At 50.8% G+C, this 22,200-nt stretch overlaps 2 protein-coding genes across 2 annotated transcripts in view; one reads left to right on the top strand and one right to left on the bottom strand.

Moving 5' to 3' along the window:
* LOC141178587 (uncharacterized) overlaps positions 1-22,200 on the bottom strand; it is a 648,943-nt gene that overhangs the window by 30,614 nt on the left and 596,129 nt on the right. The window lies entirely within an intron of this gene.
* LOC141178681 (uncharacterized) overlaps positions 3,577-22,200 on the top strand; it is a 37,230-nt gene continuing 18,606 nt past the window's right edge. Inside the window, exons 1-2 of the mRNA XM_073660568.1 lie at positions 3,577-3,596; positions 3,704-3,726. Coding sequence (XP_073516669.1) covers positions 3,577-3,596; positions 3,704-3,726 — 43 coding nt within the window. The remainder of the gene's footprint in view (positions 3,597-3,703; positions 3,727-22,200) is intronic.

Genomic DNA, 22,200 nt, shown 5'->3' with positions numbered 1-22,200 from the left:
TGAACGCCCAGTTAAGATTTAGTCCCCTTCTTTTGAGAGCCCCAGAAAGGTGACCTAACCACTGCTTGACCACCCAAGGAAACCTCTACCGCCCGGTACCTCTCTACTAGGCCCACCAGGAAGTCTGCATTTTGGGCATCTCCCTGGGCAACACAGGACTAAATCGGCTTTGGCAGAGAGTGGATAAACCGATCCATGACCACTCTCTCGACCATCTGGCTGGGGAACAAGTCTCTGGCTGCAGCCACTTCTGTCCCCAGGTGTAAAAGATTAAGCATTTGTGACCAACGAGGTTTGTCCATGTGGAAGTCCCAGAGGTGGACTCGTTGTACTCTGACTGCCAGGGTTATGCCCAGCCGCGCCAGGATCTCAGCTTTAAACTTGCTATACTCCTTAGAGTCCTGCAGTGCCAGCTCAAAATACGCCTTCTGTGGTTCCCCGATCAGATATGGTGCAAGATCCTCCGCCTACTGCTCCGGTGGTAGTCTCTCACGGTCCGCCACCCTCTCAAACACGGCCAGGAATGCCTCAACGTCATCCCCCGGAGTCAACTTTTGCAACACCCCTCTTACAGTTTTCCTCACCTGGGTCTCGTTGCTTTGGCCTGGAGGTGGTGCGGCTTCACTGATATGGAGGGCCTCCGCCAGGAGCGTCATCTATTCCTACTGCTGTCGCTGCTGCATCTATTGCTGTTGAAGCTGGAACTGTTGTACTATCAATTTGTTGGTCTCCTGCTGAGCTTGCTGCTGATGCATATTCGCTTGCACCAGTTGCTTTATCAGCTCCTCCATGCTGTCGGACGAATCTTGCTGGCTGGTGGCCTTCACCCAGGACATTTTCCTGTAGCAGTCACACTGCCCCTTGGGATTTGTGCCCGCATTCTCCACCAATTTGTGACAGATTAGCTCTCGGGTAGGCGCAGGTTCACACAGGAATGCAGTCCTCAGGTTCCAAAGCAAACTGGTGGTTTATTAAATGTCCATAAACCAACCAGGAAAACAAAACATAACAGCCTTTTTCTGGCACAAAAGGTATAACAGAACAAAACTCAAAATAACCCGTCCATATGCCGCACGGCTTCAGCCGCTTAAATGCAGAAGCCTTTCTCTGCCTCCAGCAGACTCTGAGCAGCACATGTAAGGTCTGCTCACCTTGCACAACACACAGCACACTGAGACAGGCGCAACTGTCTTAAATCAAGCCTTCCAAGACCTGTACTGGAGGTAAGTGAGCAGCTGATCCCCCCCACCCCCAGCTCTTTCAGCTGCTCGTAAAACCCGACCCTTTAATCTGGGTCCATTAACTCCATCTCAGCACTATGTGTGCTGGAGCCTGCTTCTCCGGGTCCTACATCACCGAAGGTTGGTACTTCAGGGACACATACCTCCCGTCCACGACCTGTCCGGCAGCAACCTTACAGCGCACAGATATGCACACCTTGTACACACACGGCTCTGCTCAGTACACCTCGCACACACGCGGCTCCTCTCCGTACACCTCGTACACACGCGGCTCCGCTCCGTACACCTCGCACACACGCGGCTCCGCTCCGTACACCTCGTACACACGCGGTTCCGCTCCGTACACCTCGTACACACGCGGCTCCGCTCTGTACACCTCGTACACACGCTGCTCCACTCCATACACCTTGTACGTGCGTGGCTCTGCTCTGTACACCTCGGACGTGCGTGGCTCCGCTCCGTACACCTCGTACATGCGTGGTTCCGCTCCGTACACCTCGTACATGCGTGGCTCCGCTCCGTACACCTCTTACGTGCGCGGCTCCGCTCTGTACACACGCAGTTTCGCTCCGTACACCTCGTACACACGCGGCTCTGCTCCGTACACCTCGTACACACGCGGCTCTGCTCCGTACACCTCGTACACACGCGGCTCTGCTCCGTACACCTCGCACACACGCGGCTCTGCTCCGTACACCTCGCACACACGCGGCTCTGCTCCGTACACCTCGTACACACGCGGCTCTGCTCCGTACGCCTCGTACACACGCGGCTCTGCTACATCCACACTGTAAGCCCCTCCTGACCCCACACATAAACTTCAGCTCATCCAGCACCATGACAACCAGCACAGCAGAGTCCTGCATCCACTGAGGCCCCTGATCATGTGACCCCTGACTCCTCCCCTCCTGTGACCTCATCACAGCTCCTGTGCGCACAGAGCAGCCATATATGTGGTGGCGGCGCTGCAGGTGGAAGTATGTGGAGACCCCCCATTACTGGGCGCAGGGGGCATTAACCCCTTCAGCACGGAGACTCTTTTGGGGTCTTGTGTTGCCCCTTTATAAGAATCATAAGGTTTTTGTTCTGTTTCCTGTAATAGATACATACGACCCAACTATGGAGACAGGAAGGGAGGAAACGTATTGTTCTCATAGTACAGGACCCCTTTACTGCCCCAAAGTGTAATGCCCCCATTATGCCCCTTATGCAGGATGTATGATGCCCCCCACACAGTATAATGCCCCCATTTTGTCCCTTATGCAGGATGTATGATGCCCCCCACAGTGTAATGCCCCCATTATGTCCCTTATGCAGGATGTATGATGCCCCCCACACAGTATAATGCCCCCATTATGTCCCTTATGCAGTATGTATGATGCCCGCACACAGTGTAATGCCCCCATTATGTCCCTTATGCAGGATGTATGATGCCCCCCATACAGTGTATTGCCGCCATGATGCCCCACACAGTGTAATGCCCCCGTTATGCCCTTTATGCAGTATGTATGATGCCGCTCACAGTGTAATGCCCCTTATACAGTATGTATGATGCCCCACACAGTGTAGTGCCCCCCGTTATGCCCCTTATGCAGTATGTATGATGCCCCACACAGTGTAATGACCCCACTATGCCCCTTATGCAGTATGTGTAATGCCCCCATTATGCCCCTTATGCAGTATGTATGATGCCCCACACAGTGTAATGCCTCCATTATGCCCCGTATGCAGTATGTATGATGCCACACACAGTGTAATGCCCCATTATGCCCCTTATGCAGTATGTATGATACCCCACACAGTGTAATGCCCCCATTATGCCCCTTATGCAGTATGTATGATGCCCCACACAGTGCCATGCTCCTTATGCAAGATGTATGGTGCCCCATACAGTGTAATGCCCCCATTATGCCCCTTATGCAGGATGTATGATGCCCTCCACACAGTGTAATGCCTCCATTATGCCCCTTATGCAGGATGTATGATGCCCCCACACAGTGTAATGCCTCCATTATGCCCCTTATGCAGGATGTATGATACCCCCACACAGTGTAATGCCCCTTATGCAGTATGTATGATGCCCCACACAATGTAATGCCCCCCCATTATGCCCCTTATGCTGTATGGATGATGCCCCACACAGTATAATGTTCCCACAGTACCGCCTGAGGTCCTGCAGTTGGAATAAGTCCTGAGGTTTTACAGTTGGATTAATCTCTCTGGAGTTGGTTTTCCCTCTGCCTGCTCCCCTCCATGTATACTCTCGAGCATGTATACAGGCATGTAGGGGAGCAGGCCTTACTAGATATTGAGGCTTTGTACAGTAATATATCACATGAAGATTATATCAGAGGAGTAAGATGTTTATAGAAATCGAGATCAATAGAGTGTAGCAGACATAATGACTTCATGGAGGATCTTCTAAAATTCACTCTTACTCATAACTTCTTTCTTTTTGACAGGAAGTACTTCCAACAGCTCAGAGGTACTGCGATGGGGAGCCCCTGTACCCCCTCATTTTCTAATCTATTCCTGGGCTGGTGGGAGGAAACCAAAATGCTCAGGGATGATTATAAGTGGTGGCATCCATATATTTGGGCATGATATAGATATATAGACAACATTTTTATAATCTGGTCAAGGATGAGTGAGCAATGTCTTGAATTTGTCAGGGAACTCAATATCCATAGAATGGACCTTAGATTTATATCAGAGTTTAATTATTACTAGTTGCCTTTCCTTGATGTACCAATCAAGAAAGTACGGGATGGGAGCCGGGGCTGTGGAGTCGGTAAGCCAAACCTTTGACTCCTACTCCTAAATATCCATGACACCGTCTCCGACTTCACGACTCCGACTCCCTCATACATGGCTCATGTTTAAGTGATAAATTTACAATAGGACACATTTTTCTCAGCTAAAAGTCTAGACCCTTAGATCAGGAATAGGAAAGACATTTATAGGACATTTCATAACTTTCCCAAATTCTTATGAAAAAATATTCCTCACAAACTGCATTGAACTATTGTACCCAATTTACTATATATTTTAGGCGTCTGAGTGGGTCCATTTTATACTGACTCCAACTCCGACTCCAGCAAAATGGGCACCGACTCCGACTCCACAGCCCTGGTTTGGACCCTAGGGACACTCGTCTACCATAAACTATTAAAGTGGGATAGCCACCACCGCATCCTACCAAAAAAAAAAAACAGTATCCAAGGGCCAATGTTTACAGTTGAGAAGAAACTGCTCTAATGTCACAGATATTAATATACAGGCAATAGACATAAACACCAGATTCAAGGAAAAAAGGTACCCACAGTACATTTTGGATTCCGCACGATTGTTTGCAGAAAAACAGGAGAGAGAGACACTCCTACATACCTAACCAAGACACCAAGAAAAATATGGGATAACACAAGTAATAGGAACTTGTGACAATCAGAGTGACCATATCTTTAATATCCTCAGAAAACACTAGGATGTACTTGTGGCCGACCTGGACCTGAGGGTGCTGTGTGATCTACTCCCACAATAACTTTCAGAAAGGGTTGGTCAATTAGAGACCGTTTAGTGCATAGTTTCTAAAAAAAACTGCACCCAAGTGGACATGGCTAGATAGAAGAATCTGTGGTTTATTTAGATGTGTAGAAAGTTGTACATGTAATTGGATGAGACCATGTAAATCTTTCTTGAGTTCTTCTACAGGTGAAACCTTTTTCCAGAGGGATTATTCCAACTGTAAAACCTCAGGACTTGTATATGTGGCCACATGCACCTACCTCCTAGATTATGTATGCACGACCAAGACGCAGTCTAAGAGGAGTGTGGAGGGGGCATTTGGGTGAAATACGCCATGGTTGGGTGTCACAGGTGTGTCAGAGGTGACAGACAGTCGCCCTGCAGGGGTTTGCAGGAGATCTCCACCTTTGGCAATGCAGACAGCTGCCTAGATGGGAGGCTTTGTTTAGGACCCAGATTCTACCTCCATTTAGTCTGGGTGTATATATACCTGGTGTGTCTATGTTGGCGTCGCTGGGTATACTCATTTCTACTTGGAACTTGGCTGAAGCAGCATCACGTCCTCTTGAGGCCGTGTGCCCTGTTTGGAGTTTCTTCTAAAGCAAAGTTGTAATTCCCCTGTGTTGTCTTCCCCTTTTGTCTTTAGAGTGCTAGCGGGGGTTGACTAGTGCTCATCTCCTTCCACCCCCAGCTATAGCCTTATGCCAGGGATAGTTGGGCGAGGCATGTGATGGGTGACAGCTGCGGAGGCTGTATAGGGATGTTAGGGGGAGACAGGGTGATGCTAGTCCAGATTAGGAAGTCACCTCTTCCCCCTTTTCCCTAGTATCTGGGCTCCCTTTCCCTTTCTCCTCTGTGTTGCACTCACACCTAGCGTGACTCACTGTGTTGCCCTCACACCTGGCGTGACATCGGGACACCCCATTAGTGAGACACATGTGTGGCACCCCAGGGGTCTGGTTTCCACAGTAATGTAATGTTATGTCTGAGAGCAGGTGGGAGGTCCTTTGGTCAGGGATCCTGTGCATGCCACACCTCCTGCCCAGTCTTGGGAGGGGAAGAACTTCCCCTATATAAACCCGGGGCTGAGGCAGGGTTAGGGGTAGAGAAGAAGCAGAGACAAGAAACAGTCATAGGAAGAAACAGCAGAAGCTCAGTGGGAGCAGTACTACTACGAGTCAGGGGCTGGCAGCTGCAGAGCTCGCCCTGACTGAGAAGCTTTCTTACCGGACCCGGCGTCCGAGGCTGTGGGGACTAACTCTTACCCAGCAGCAGAAGCCGACCGGCAGGGGATTTCAGGTCCTCAGGCCCAGAAACCCGAAGGCAAGGTCACACGCGTGGGACCAGCACCGCCATCGTGGAGCGGAAGTCATTAGAAGGCCCCGAGTCACCGGCCATACGGGTGAGCACCACACGGCACACTCAGGGACGTGGGCTACTTATATCCGCTTCTAGCAAGGTAGCCAGAAGAGTACAGTCAGTTTGGGAGGCCTACAACTCCGCCTGGCCAGGGGAGATCCCATCTGCTCAAGGACTGACCAGGCCCCGTTCGCTAGCAAGTACTCCGGGAGGGTCTATCGTTGTTACCAGTAAAGACCCTGAATTACACCGCACCGTCTCTGAGTGGTTCCTGCTACCCCCATCTTCCACGTCGGCTGCCCTGAGGCCATACCCCTCCCCTTGGGGGTTATACTATCACGTTGCACAATTCTACACCGGCCTCAGCGGTCTGCCCTGCAGCGGCAGCTCCATAGCTGCAAATCAACGGGTGGCGTAGTCGACACTCAAATAACACCTATCAAGACTGCCACACACTGAGTTTGACTCCCTGGGCACGGACCGGGTCCCCGCCACTCGGAGACTACAACCCTCATCTGATCCGGTTCCGGGTAAGCCCCGTGCGCGAGACGCTGCGCGACATAGCAGGCCCAGGGGCGCGTCAACTTTTGGCGTAGTCGGCAGGATTTCGTGCCCGCAACCACCGGGTACTGCGTGCCTGAAAAAGACTGTTCAAACTTACTTGTGGTGAAGATTCCCGCCATCTGGCGCCATCTTCCGCTTCCTTCCCGCCATCGGTGGAGATTTCCCGCCATCCGGCGCCATCTTCAGCCTTCTTCCCGCCATCCGTGGAGTTTTCCCGCCGTTGGACGCCATCTTGAGGACGCCGCGCGGGAAGAAGAGGGGCGTGGACTCCGAAAAGCCCGCGAGAACTGAAGCCCCGCCTCACGTCCGGACGTTGCGTAAGGTCCTGGAAGGAGCCCAGCAGACGCCGACGTCACCGGAGCGCGACGGAAGGTCCTCAACCCTAACGATCCACTGCGGAGCCGCGGCCTACGGAAGAGGATCATCGCAAGGTAGGCCACGGTCCACTAGGGGGGGAGAAGGATGTCGGATACGGAGGAGAGCTTCACCGCTTCAACCCCCGCCAGCGCCACCGCTGTCGCGGTCATGCCTTTCACCATGCCCTATATCCCGGGGGCAGCCTGGCTACCCCAGTACTCAGGGGAGTCACATACCCTGCAGGACTTTAGAGAAAGGCTGGATAGCCTCTTCCAGGTGTACCCCCTCACAGAAGAGCAAAAAGTGAGAGTCCTGGTGGCCCAATTAACCGGAGCAGCCCGAAGGGAGGTAAAGTCCTGGCCACCTGGGGGGAGGACTGTCGCAGGGATACTAACCCGGCTGAGGGACACCTTTGATACCTGCACCTCAGCCGAGATCAAGCTTAGATTCTACGGGTGCAAACAGCGGGCCCATGAGAGTATAAGGGACTATGCCCTGAACCTACAAGAGGCCCTGAGAGCCGTTAAGCAGACCGACCCTGACGGCGTGGGAGAAGAGGACAGGCTGTTGACTGAACAATTTATAGAGGGTTTATATTGCAATGCCCACCGAACCCAGTTGCGGGCAATGGCCCTACAGGACCCTCATCTGGGATTTGCACAGTTCAAGGACAGAGCCATCCGGGTGCTACGAGAACCGGCACCGGATGGCGTTGTGACCCACAGGTGCCCAGCTATCACTTACCACCAGGAGGCGGCGCCCTTGTCGGCAGGGCCTGTAGGGGCTGATGCGCAGGCTTTGAACAATGACCCGGCTCCAGACCTGCACCATCAGGTCCAAGAGCTAGCTAAAAGCGTTGCTGCGTTAACCCGAACTGTGCAGTCTTTACAGGCTTCCACTCCAGGGAAGATCCAGCTGGCATCCGGACCGGAGAACATCCCGTGGCGTCGACCAAGGAGGACCCCACCGGCCAGAGGAAGACCCAGTGACCGGTACAACGAGGACGGACGACCCATCTGCCGCCGCTGCAATCAACCCGGACATATGGCAAGGTACTGTCCTTTAAACTTGCACAACCTGGGGGTAGAGGGCCAACCCCCAGGAAAAAGACCACCAGGCCCATCGAACTGGCGCGACAAATATGTCGGAGGGCGTCCAGTCTTGCCTGTGGTACTGGATGGCATCCCTATGAGTGCCCTACTGGACACCGGGTCACAGGTCACCACCATCCCGTACGTGCTCTTCAAGCAGTACTGGAATGACTCGGATATAACCCGCTACCCTGACGATGACTTGAGTATCATCGCCAGCAATGGTCAGCCCGTGCCACAGATCGGATTTAAAGAGGCGACCATTAAAATTGGTAGAGTCGAACTGGCAGCACAGGGACTGATTATTGTAGACATTGACAAACACGAGAGTCACCCAAAGATAACGCTAGGAACTAATGTAATTGAAAATTGTCTTGCAGAGGTGATTTTCCTTTTACAACAGGTTGCCAAGAACGCCAGCTCCGGCGAGCAGCGAGTGCTCCAGAAAGAGATCCGGGCACTAATGCGACGGCAACAGGTGGAACTCTCCGGCGGTGAGATTGGTAGCGTAAGAATGTGTGACCCTTTCCCTATTGCCATGCCCCCAAAAAGTGAAATGATGATTTGGTGCCGGGCAGCTATTGGTCCGAGAGGTAGGGATTACCAGGCAATGGTAGAACCAGTTTACTCAGACAGTAGGCCCACCATTTTGACAGCACGGGGGGTGGTTCATGTACGCCATGGGAGGGTGCCCGTTCGCCTAATAAATATCGGGAAGAGGGAAGTATACCTACCCCGGTATGCCACGCTAGCCAAATTATATACCATCAACCAAAACTCTATACAGTCTGTGGAACCCTTGCCTCCATCTCACCCGGAGGAAGGTAACGGCTCTAAGAAAGTAATGGAGGATTGGTGTCAGCAACTACACTTGGGAACTGACTCCACTCCCTCCCACCAGAAACAGGGAGTCTACCGGGTGGTTCAAGAGTATGAGAGAGTGTTTAGTAAACACCCGTTAGACTTCGGGCGAGTTAAGGGGGTAGAACACCGCATCCCCACGGGAGATCATCCTCCCATAAAAGAGAGGTATCGACCCGTACCCCCTGCACATTACCAACACGCCAAGGGGATGCTTAGAGACATGAAGGAGGCTGGGGTAATCCGGGATAGCTGTAGCCCCTGGGCAGCCCCACTAGTTTTAGTCAAAAAGAAAGACAACACTATGAGGATGTGTGTAGATTACCGGAAAATCAATCGTATCACACACAAGGATGCGTACCCTTTACCAAGGATAGAGGAGTCTTTGGCTGCTTTAAGATCTGCTAACTTCTTCTCTACCTTGGATCTCACTAGCGGGTACTGGCAGGTTCCTGTAGCAGAGGCGGACCGGGAGAAGACCGCATTCACCACCCCGATGGGACTTAGCGAGTTTACCTGTATGCCGTTTGGACTTTGTAACGCACCCGGAACCTTCCAACGATTAATGGAGTGCTGTCTGGGACACAAAAACTTCGAGACGGTCCTGTTGTACCTGGACGATGTCATCGTATATTCCAAGACTTATGAGGACCACCTGAAACATCTGGCGGAAGTGTTCGAAGCCCTGGCAAGTTACGGCCTGAAGGTGAAACCCTCTAAGTGTCACCTCCTGAAGCCAAAGGTGCAGTACCTGGGACATGTGGTGAGCGCTGACGGAGTGGCTCCCGACCCTGATAAGATCACCGCAATTAAGGAATGGCCAAGTCCCTCCAGTATAAAGGAAGTGCGGCAGTTCCTTGGGTTGGTAGGCTATTACCGCAGATTCATCCCCGGTTTCACCAAAAAGGCAGCTCCCATGCAGGACCTCCTGATAGGCCAGTCCCGGAAGGCCAAGAACCAGAAGCCGCCCTTCAGATGGGAGAAGTTAGAAGAAGAGTCCTTCCGCCAGCTGAAGATGGCCCTCACGGGGGATGAAATCCTGGCGTACCCCGATTACAGCCAGCCCTTTATCCTCTACACTGACGCAAGTAACATCGGGCTAGGAGCTGTGCTGTCCCAGATCCAGCAGGGGAAAGAAAGAGTAATCGCTTACGTCAGCCGAAAACTGCGACCCACCGAGAGAAACCCGGAGAATTACAGCTCCTTTAAGCTAGAGTTCCTGGCAGTGGTGTGGGCAGTCACCGAACGCTTTAAGCACTACCTTGCTTCTTCCCGGTTCATCGTGTACACGGATAACAACCCGTTGACACACCTGGACACAGCAAGACTCGGTGCCCTAGAGCAGAGATGGATGGCTCGTCTGTCCAACTACGAGTTCACAATCAAATACCGGGCAGGACGCTCCAATACCAACGCGGACGCCCTGTCCAGGATGCCAAATCTACCGGACGTAGGAGAAGATCCAGAGGAACTGGAAGAAGTCGAACTCCCTGCGTTCCACCGTCATGGGACTATCCAGTGTTCCCACCGGGTAGGGAGTAAGCAAGCCGCTACGTTTAACCCCTTGCCTCACTACAACTGGGCGGAAACGCAAGACAGCGACCCTGCCGTCCGGCTGGTAAAGGAGATGCTGACTCGGCCAGAGGCTCGCCTTGACCCAGACGCTCCGGAGGAAGCCAAGCAACTGTGGGCAGAAAAGAGTAGATTGTTCCTTTACAAGGGGAAGTTGTGCCGCAGAATGGTTAACTCCCGGACGCATGAACTAATCTGGCAAGTAGTGGTGCCACGAAGAGACGCAGCCATGGTGATGGAGGCATACCACGACGGGGCTGGACACTTCGGATGGAAGAAGCTGGAGTTCCTGCTGCGCGAGCGGTTCCACTGGGTAGGCATGAGGGGAACCATTGAGAGGTGGTGCAGAGACTGTGGCCCGTGCAACCTAAGAAGGAAGGACCGTGCCAGCCAGAAGACTCCCCTGCAGTCCATCATCACCCGGCAGCCGTTGGAACTGGTAGCCTTGAATCATGTAAAACTGACCCCAAGCAGAAGTGGCTACGTCTACGCACTAACCATCGTGGATCACTACTCCCGGTTCTTGGTTGTCGTCCCCGTCAAGGACTTAACAGCTCGAACAGCAGCTAGAGCTTTCCAGCAGCATTTCTGCCGTCCACACGGGTACCCGGACCAAGTGTTGACAGACCAGGGACCTGCCTTTGAAGCGGAGGTCTTCCAAGAATTTTGCACTCTGTATGGCTGCCGGAAGATAAGGACGACACCCTATCATCCGCAAACTAATGGACTTTGTGAGAAAATGAACCAGGTGGTAATGGATCTTCTGAAAACGTTGCCCCTGGAAGAACGCGGTCTGTGGCCTGAGAAGCTGCCCGATCTGGTGGACCTATACAACCACATCCCGGTAGGTTCCACCAACTGTACCCCAGCTTACCTAATGAGGGCGAGACCTGGTAAGTTACCTGTTGACCTGGAAATGGGAGTGCTGACACCCGAGGACACTTCACCAGAAGCAGACTGGGACACAGAGAGGCAGCAGCAGTACCGGAGAGTACAGGAGAGCGTGGAGCGAAGTCTCTGTCAGGCTAGGGAAAGACAAGAGAAAACTTACAACCAGTATGCTCCCGCTGTTCCCCTGGTACCCGGAGAGCAGGTCTTGAAGAGAAAAAGACGGCTCCACAAGTTGGACGACCAGTGGGAGAAGGACCCGTACACCGTACTGCCCTCAAGCCACGACAACCCAAAGGTCTGTACCATCAGTAAAGACGGAGGGGAAACCACAACCATTGTATCCCGGGATCACCTGAAGAAGTGTCCCGAACAGCTACGGAACCCTGAAGAGGAACAAGAAGACCCTCGACCCGTAGAGGAAAGGGAAGACATGGTTAGTACTGTGCTCGGAGACTTCCCTCGGTCTTGGACTCAAGTCAATGGCGCAGTTGTGGTACCCGTACTCACCTTCCTCCAACCCGCATCCCAAGCACCTACGGAGCGACAGGTAGAGCTGGAAGAGCAGCCGGTCCAGGAGGCAGAAGACTCCACACAAGCAGAACAGGAGGATCAACCCTCTGCTTATAGTGAGCCTGCCGTACCCCTAGTGAGCCAAAGAGCCGGTAGACAGCTGCCCAGTTTACCCTTGACAGCTCCTACACCCTGTAGTTCAGGGCTAGACAGTCAGCTCCGTAGGTCCACTAGGGCCACTAGAGGCCAGTTACCCGCACGTTGGAGAATTTGAAATGTATAAGTTGTTTTATTTGTGGTTACCTGTTTTTCTTATTGCTTGTGTATAATTATGTGTTTCTAGTTGTTTATAGGAGTCTTTGGTGGATTTACCGGGAATCCTGTGTACATAGTTGGAGCGTAACCCAGGACGGACTAAAGACTGTTAAGGACTCGGGGCAGAACAGACCCCTACCTGGTTACGTCTCCCTGTTTTGGTGAAATGGACACCTTGCTTTCTTCAAAGACTGCACCCGGTTACGGATATCCGTGACCACCTTTATGTGTTTCTTCTTATTGTACTATTATTGTTGTTATATCTTGTTATGTTTTTCTAAAATATGTTTAGTCCCGGAGTACTAAATTTCACTAGGGGGGAATGTGGCACCCCAGGGGTCTGGTTTCCACAGTAATGTAATGTTATGTCTGAGAGCAGGTGGGAGGTCCTTTGGTCAGGGATCCTGTGCATGCCACACCTCCTGCCCAGTCTTGGGAGGGGAAGAACTTCCCCTATATAAACCCGGGGCTGAGGCAGGGTTAGGGGTAGAGAAGAAGCAGAGACAAGAAACAGTCATAGGAAGAAACAGCAGAAGCTCAGTGGGAGCAGTACTACTACGAGTCAGGGGCTGGCAGCTGCAGAGCTCGCCCTGACTGAGAAGCTTTCTTACCGGACCCGGCGTCCGAGGCTGTGGGGACTAACTCTTACCCAGCAGCAGAAGCCGACCGGCAGGGGATTTCAGGTCCTCAGGCCCAGAAACCCGAAGGCAAGGTCACACGCGTGGGACCAGCACCGCCATCGTGGAGCGGAAGTCATTAGAAGGCCCCGAGTCACCGGCCATACGGGTGAGCACCACACGGCACACTCAGGGACGTGGGCTACTTATATCCGCTTCTAGCAAGGTAGCCAGAAGAGTACAGTCAGTTTGGGAGGCCTACAACTCCGCCTGGCCAGGGGAGATCCCATCTGCTCAAGGACTGACCAGGCCCCGTTCGCTAGCAAGTACTCCGGGAGGGTCTATCGTTGTTACCAGTAAAGACCCTGAATTACACCGCACCGTCTCTGAGTGGTTCCTGCTACCCACATCTTCCACGTCGGCTGCCCTGAGGCCATACCCCTCCCGTTGGGGGTTATACTATCACGCTGCACAATTCTACACCGGCCTCAGTGGTCTGCCCTGCAGCGGCAGCTCCATAGCTGCAAATCAACGGGTGGCGTAGTCGACACTCAAATAACACCTATCAAGACTGCCACACACTGAGTTTGACTCCCTGGGCACGGACTGGGTCCCCGCCACTCGGAGACTACAACCCTCAGCTGATCCGGTTCCGGGTAAGCCCCGTGCGCGAGACGCTGCGCGACATAGCAGGCCCAGGGGCGCGTCACATGAACAGTGCACATTGAGGTGAAACAAGAGACATTTCCTTTTGCATCATTGAGGTGGTTAAACCCAATATGAGAGGTGGTAATCTCAATAGATGTATCCTCAAAAAGGAAAGTGAGTGGATTTCCAGACTGGATTCACTAGGCTCTAAGGGACTGAATGAGCAAATTTCCTATGCCTGTTTTGTATGAATACAGACCCATTCTGGATTACATTTTAGTATTTTATACTCTACCCATTGCTACTCAGTTCCCTGTGAACGAGGTTCACATATTGTTTTACTTCATCAAGAGATCTGAGCTTCTATATCAGAATTATTTCTTAACAGTTATATCACAAATTCTACTATTTAGTAACTAACAAGTGTGGTGTTCCATGTGTATCTCTAATTATGCAATAGGGGTCAAATATGACCATTTAGGAGTATACTGTGGGCCACCATCCCATATATTTTGTAGTGATAAAGTAGATCCACATGCCGATTGCATGATGGGAGGATGTGCAATACTTGTTTTTAGTCTCCCATGATACTGATCTCAGAGAGAGGATTTATCTATTGGTGGAATGCAATCCAATACCATATGCGCTCCGGTGTGGAACACAGACATCTGGACATGCACATTTATGGACAATGATCCTAGATGGAATGATAACTGCGGGCATGCGCAGCCACAGGTACGAGTGGCGCGGCGGCAATCAGTTTATCTGGTGTTTCAGCATAAAGCACATCACTTCCCGACATGCACACTAGGGGATGGACATTATCAAACCTATAGCTCATGAGAAGTAGTGTAGGCGCAGTATATTATTGTAGACAGACTCTATTCTGTACATCCTGTGACAATTCACCTCTAGGAATGGGAATGAGCCTCCTAGTCTGGGAGGGGTTTTGCATGAAGTGGGATATTTAAACATGGACACCTGGCTGTTAGGCACACTATGCTGAACATCATGAATTATCATCCCTCTATCAAGCCTCCTAATGAACATGTTGGGAAAATGCATTGAGGCGGATTATTGAAACATTCTGTGAGTACCATACCCTTTCCTTTATACATATTGTAGGGGTTTTACTCACTGGGGCACAATGGGAGGAAAACAGGAGGCATGTTCCTTTAAAATTTCATGTGGGTTTATTACTTCATAAACCCAGAAGCCAAGCAGAAAACCAAATAGCCTTTAGATCAGGCAAACAAAGTAAATGTCCTTAGCGGGTCTCTGCTCAGCCAGGCCTGTGTGGCACACAAGCTGGGGTAGCGTCCAGTGTCCTGGCTTGGTCTGAAGACAAACATACACAGGAGGCCTTCTACCTCCAAACACACAGACCATGTGCCAAACAACAGCCTCCATTTTATAGGCTGTTAACCACACCCAGAGGTGAGGTGTGTGGAGAGCTGGACCTGCCCATTCTCTCCTAGCTACCCGTAACCCGGCTCCCAGGTGTACCAAACGATCCTCTTAGTGCTTATGTGCCCTAGAGAAACAGTCAGGGTTACATCACAGAGACCAGCCATCTGTGACACATACCTCCCATCGACTACGAGACCATTAGCCACCTTACATAGCCCCCCTCCGCCTAAAGCCGTGGGCTTGACACCTTTTACTACCAGACAGGGGATTCTCGAGAGATCATAGGCATTACCATGTAGCCTCTCTGCTCTATGTTCTACAGGGAAGTAGGAGTCCTGTAGGGCTAAAAACCCGAGGGTGACTGGCATTTTTTCACTTTTTTCCCTCATCCATCTGAGTGGAGCATAGTCGGATAATAATCTAAATTTTCGACCTAACAGTACGGTAAGGTGTCCACTGCACACTTTATAGCCGAGCGTTCCTTCTCTATGACCGAATAATTTTTCTTGCAGGAGGACAGCTTTCTACTCAGGTAGAGGACAGGGTGCTCCTCCCCGTGTATCCTGGGAAAGGACTGCTGCTAACCCGACATCTGAGACATCTGTCTGCAGTATAAACTCTTTCTTGAAGTCCGGGGCAACCAGGACCAGTTGCCTACACAGTTTCATCTTTTGAAAGGACGTCTCCGCCTCTGCAGTGCACTTGGCCTTGGCTGATTTTGTCCCTTTAAGGAGGTCAGTCAGGGGTGCGTCCAACATGGCGAAGTTTGAGATGAATTTCCTGTAGTATCCCACGATTCCCAGGAAAGCTCTGACTTGCTTTTTTGACACCAGTCTCAGCCAATTTTGGATTGCTTCTACTTTAGTATTTTGGGGTTTTATCTCGCCTCTACCCACTACATATCCGAAGTACTTGGCTTCTTATTTCCCCATGCCACATTTCTTCGAGTTTATTGAAAACCCCACCTTCCTCAGAGCATCAAACACAGCCTGAATCTTTTCCGGATGACTCTCCCAGTCTGGACTGAAGATAATAATATTGTCCAGGTATGTTGCGGCATATTTCTTATGGGATGCAAAGATGCAATCCATAGCTCTCTGGAATTTTGCAGGGGCCCCCTGCAGTCCAAGCGGCATCCGGGCATACTGGAAGCATCCGTCTAGCGTAGAAAACGCAGTCCTCTCTTTGGCTACCTGTGCCATGAGGATCTGCCAATATCCCTTCGTCAGATCCAAGGTGGTTATGTGCCCTGCTTCCCCAAGCCTCTTGATCAGCTCAACCACGCGTGGCATGGGATATGCATCAAATTTGGAGACCTCATTCAACTTCCAATAGTCGTTGCAGAATCTCCACTCACCATTGGGATTTGGGACCAAGACGATCAAGCTCGACCAACTGCTCTTGGATTCTTCAATGACACTGAGCTTCAGCATACAAGCTACCTCTTTGGATATCAACTCTTGTCGGGCCTCAGGTATCAGATAGGGCTTCAAGTTCACCCGCACATGTGGCTCCGTCAGAACCTTGTGTTCTATGACCCTTGTGCAGCCCGACAATTCCGAGAACAGATCCCTGTTCTTCTGCATCAACTCCCGACACTGCTGTTTCTTGGCCTTCGTTAGCATTTCTGCTACTGCGACTCCTCCAACGTCACCTTCTAGCTTGCACAGCAAGCATGGAGCTTCCACAGCCTCTCTGTCTTGCCACGGCTTGATGAGGTTGATGTGGTATATCTGGTACGGCATACGTCGTCCCGGTTGATGAACCTTGTAGTTCACTTCACCCACTTTTTCCACCATATTATACGGCCCTTGCCACTTGGCCAAGAACTTACTTTCCACCGTAGGAATTAGCATGAGGACTCCGGTCTCCCGGATTGAATTCCCTCACTCTGGCTGACCGGTTGTAGACTCTGGCATGAGCTTCTTGTGCCTGGAGGAGATGTTCTTTTACGATGGGCATCACCTTCACAATCCTCTCCTGCATCAGAGCAACGTGCTCGATGACACTCCTGTGGGGCGTGAATTCGGCTTCCCAGATTTCCTTTGTGACATCCAGAAGACGCCGTGAATGTCGGCCATACAGAAGTTCGAATGGCGAGAACCCTGTAGAGGCCTGTGAAACCTTTCGGTTGGAGAACAACAGATATGGTAGGAGACAGTCCCAGTCTCTACTGTCCCTTTTTATGTCCTTCCTCAGTATACTCTTCAGAGTCTTGTTAAACCTTTCGACTAGGCTATCTGTCTGAGGATGGTATACTGAAGTCCTCAGTTGGGAGATTTGGAGGGTTTTGCATAACTCCCTCATCACCTTACTCATATAGGGAGTTCCCTGGTCGGTGAGTATCTCCCTTTGGTAAGCCTGTTGGGGAAAAAACTTGGACCAACTCACGGGATATATTCTTTGCGGAGGAGTTACTCAGTGGAATCACTTCAGGATAGCGTTTGGCATAGTCCAGGATAACCAATATAAATTGATGCCCACGAGCAGATTCAACCTGGGGACTGACCAAGTCCATAGCAATTCTCTCGAACGGCACTTCAATAATGGGCAATGGCACGAGGGGACTTCAAAAGTGAGAGGTGGGGGCGGTTAACTGGCACGTAGTGCAAGACCTGCAATATTTAAATATTTCCCGGTGACATCCGGGCCAATAGAACCTTTGAAAAAGTTAATGCCTTACCAACACCAGATACAGCAAGCCTCCATGATAAAGGCGGGGCCAGCACATGTGCAAAATACTGATGCAGACAGCCACTCACTAAAATACCAATTCATGAAGGGGGTGGCTGTCTAGTATTCTACATGCCCACCGATGGAGGGCTCCAGTCACACAGATATGTGCGATGCACAGTTTCTGGCTTGCAGCTTGTTGATGACACCCATACTATTAGATCAGGCGGGCTGCCCAGCACTATATACGTGCACCCCCACAAGACAGACGCCCCAATTCACCCAGCCAACATTAAAGAGGCCTGGCCGCATCCTGCAAAAAGAATGTGCAAAAAATATGAAAAATAGTGTAGAAGATAAATACACCACGTGAGGTATTGGTCGATATTTTGGCCAAAATACACAAGCTCGCAACCCAAACGTCAAGGGTCCTCATACTTGCGAGTCCTAACACTAAACATTAAAAATGGTGAACATTGGACATAATTTCAAAAAACATCACAGTAAGGCTGTGTGCCCACTATGCATTTTTTAAGCGTTTCCGCAGCGGCAATTCCGCTGCAGAAACGCTTAAAAACGCTTGGTAGAAGGTCTGCCATGTTCCCCAATGATAATCCCATGTGCTGTGCACATGCTGCGGAAATTTCCGCTGCGGATTATCATTGCGGAAAAATCCGCAGCACTGCCAATTATTTTGCGGAAGCGCGACTTTTTCACCGCCATTGACTTGCATTGGAACGCATGGAATCCGCATCATTGCATCTGCAGATTCGGAATCCATGCGTTTCAATGTGCGGATGGTACCTGGGTTTGGAGAACAGGAGACTCTCCTCCTGACCTGGGTACCATAGAACCTGTAAAAAAAAAGAATAAAATAAAAAATATACATTATACTTACCTTCTGATGGCCCCCGGTGTCCTTAGCGATGCGTCTCGGCTTGCTGGCAGCTTGCGATGGTCTGAAAAGGACCTGCCATGACGTCAATTAGTCATGTGATGCGTCACGCGACCGCTGACGTTGGCAAGTCCTTTAGTCTACTGCGAGCTGCCGACAAGCCAGGACGCATCGGATAAAGACACCGGGGGCCATCAGAAGGTAAGTATATATTTATTTTTTACCATTCTTTCAGTCACCCTATATAAATCCATGCTGGTTGCATGGATTTATATAGTGTTACCAAGTTGTCAAGCACTTTCGAAGTGATGCTAAAATCGCTTGGAAAGCGCTTGACAACCCACATGCGGAAATGCATGTGAAGAACGCTTCACTTCCGTACAATCCGCATGCATTTTTTCTGCCAGGGAGATGCAGAAACGCTCAAGAAAAAATCCAGAGCATTTCTGCATCGTGGGCACATAGCCTAAAAGATAATGCCTTACCTACACCAGGTCAGATTACCAATGCACTGCAGGATGCAGCAAGCCTCAATGATAAAGGCGGGGCCAGCACATGTGCAAAATACTGATGCAGACAGCCACTCACTAACCTACCATTTCATGGAGGGAGTGGCTGTGTAGTATTATACATGCACACCGATGGAGTCTGCATAGGGCGCCAGTCACACAGATATGTGTGATGCACATTGTCTGGCTTGCAGCCTATTGATGACACCCATACTATTAGATCAGACGGGCTGCTAAGCACTATATACATGCAAGCCCACAAGACATATGCCCCAATTCACCCAGCCAACACTAAAGAGGCCTGGTGGGGTATTTATCTTATACACTATTTTTCATCTTTTTTGCACTGTGCATCACACATATCTGTGTGACTGGCGCCCGCCCTATGCAGACTCCATCGGTGTGCATGTATAATACTACACAGCCACCCCCTCCATGAATTTGGTAGGTTAGTGAGTGGCTGTCTGCTTCAGTATTTTGCACATGTGCTGGCCCTGCCTTTATCATGCAGGCTTGCTGCATCCTGCAGTGCATTGGCAATCTGACCTGGTGTTGGTAAGGTATTATCTTTTATTGTGATGTTTTTTGAAATTATGTCCAATGTTCACCAATAGAACCTTTGCACGATCCTTTCCTGCGTTTTTTCCACTCCCAGATGTCCCCCCCCAAGACATGTGAATGGGCCATGTCCAACACCTTCCATCTAAAGGGGCCCAGCACTATTAACTGCTCCACACCCTCCTCCCTCACTTTCTTGACCCGGTACAACAACTCCTTACTCATCATAAAATGGGGAAACCTTGTGTCAGCCCCCGACTCCTGTGCAACCCCATTTATAATAGTGACATTATTAAAGGCTTCCTTCAGAGTTAGGTCCCTATGTTGGACAGACCCAAAATTCTCGCTGGTCATCCCTAACTCTGGAATGGCAGACTCAGTGGGCACTACCTCCTCATCCCCCACAAGGACACAAAAAGGAAACCTGTCTGACTCTGGGTGTGGTGATACCTCATTAGGGTTAATTTTTTTCTTATCAGAGCCAGCGAACCCAGAACCCTTCCCCTAAAGATCCCAAAACAAGCAAAAGTCCCAGCCTATAATAATAGGGTGCAACAAGTCCTGAACGATGCCGACCTCGTGGGACTCTGTACCGTGGGCCATTTCAATGTCCACTCTGGCCTGTAGTGTAGTCTTTAGCATCACCATGAATGCACTGAATGCCGACATTTTTCCCCGGGATAATTTGGAGAAGAAGGGTGGCCCTCATAAGAGTCACCAGGCTCCCGGAGTCTAGCAGTGCCGGTACTTCCCATCTATTCACCTTCACGTGACATGCTTGTGACCCCTCGCTGGGTGGACAGTTCACACTGCAGGCCGGATAAGCATAATATGAACATAATATGTTGTCCTATGCTGCAGTCCATTGACTCAAGGGTCAGGGGACAACGGGCGTCTATATGGCCTGGGCCGTGGCACCTCCAGCAAGCAACATCACCTGTATGGAACTTGGGCACCACCTCCCTCGTCCATTTGGACCTTGGAAGTCCTCCCACCTTTTGGGCCTCCACCCCCTGTTGGGAACTCCAGCATGTAGTGGGCTGCCTTCCCAAGGAACTTCAACCCCCTGGTATCTCTCGATCAGTCCGACCAGTTCATCAGCATACCGGGGATCACCCTGGGCAACCCAAAGCTGTATGGGCCTCAGCAGGGAGTGCACAAACCGGTCCATCACCACCCACTCTACCATCTGCGCAGGCATTGAGGACTCTGGCTGCAGCAGGTGCAGGTGCAGCAAGTCAAACATTTGGGACGGAGGTGGTTTGTTCTGGTGATACGAACCTACTGTGTCCTGATAGTCATTGTCAACCTCAAGGGTGCAAGAATCTCACTTTTTAGCTTGCCATACTCTTTGGCATCCTGCAACGCTAAATCATAGTACGCCTACTAGGCGTACTTCTGGGGCTCTCCAAGTCAAGTATGGCGACAGTACCTCTGCCCACTGCTCTTGTGGAAATGTCTCCCTCTCGGCCACCCTTTGAAACACCATCAGGAAGGTCTCCACGTCATCCCCTGGGGTCATTTTCTGAAAAGCCCGTCATACCGCCTTCCGGACATGGGAGTAATCAGTCGGACCTGGGGTTGGAGTGCTCGTCCTGCCCTGGATGTCGGTTGCTAGAAGCTGCATCTGCTGACGTTGTTCCTGCTAGTGCTGCTGGATCTGCTGTAACTACAGGCTGTTGGTCTCCTGTTGATGCTGCTGCGACTGGACTAGGTGTTTCAGCAGGTTTTCCATTTCGTCTGGCGATGCTTGCTGGCTTGCAACAGACTTCACCCAGGGCATGCAGTCCATCCTGTAGCACTCACACGTCTCTGCTGGGAACGCTGCCCGCAAGTCTAACACTAATTGTGGAGGTTTTACTCACTTGGGTGTGACAGGAGGAAAACAGGAGGCATGTTCCTTTAAAAGTTCATGTGGGTTTATTGCTTCATAATCCCAGAAGCCAAACAGAAAAGAAAATAGCCTTTAGATCAGGCAAACAAAGTAAATGTCCTTAGCAGGTCTCTGCTCAGCCAGGCCTGTGTGGCACACAAGCTGGGGTAGCGTCTAGTATCCTGGCTTGGTCTGAAGACAAACATACACAGGAGGCCTTCTCCCTCCAAACACACAGACCATGTGCCAAACAGCAGCCTCCATTTTATAGGCTGTTAACCACACCCAGAGGTGAGGTATGTGGGTAGCTGGACTCGCCCATTCTCTCCTAGCTACCCGTAACCCGGCTCCCAGGTGCACCAAACGATCCTCTTAGTGCTTATGTGCCCGAGAAACACTCCGGGTTACATGACAGAGACCAGCCATCTCTGTGACACATACCTCCCATTGACTACACAACCATTAACCACATTAGAATACCTTGATACATATCTGGTTTGGTGCCTGTGAAAATAACACAGAATTTGAGCTTGGTTTAAGTTGGTATCCATGCAGCATATCAATGCATGTTTACTATGGCCATAAATCAGAAAAAAAACCTATAAGAAGAAAAATGATCATAAACTCTGCTGTAAATAAATAAATAAAAAGCAAAAGTGCTTTTAAATAAAATAGGGTTCTTAGTAACACTGTTTTTGATCAAAAATAGCATGAAAGCTATCCAACCATGG

This window comes from Phyllobates terribilis, unplaced genomic scaffold (assembly GCF_046119375.1).
Source record: "Phyllobates terribilis strain yellow unplaced genomic scaffold, ASM4611937v1 Scaffold_29__1_contigs__length_15306474, whole genome shotgun sequence".
Classification (NCBI taxonomy): domain Eukaryota; kingdom Metazoa; phylum Chordata; class Amphibia; order Anura; family Dendrobatidae; genus Phyllobates; species Phyllobates terribilis.
Note: the sequence above shows the minus strand (reverse complement) of the source record. Positions and strands in the feature narration are given on the sequence as shown.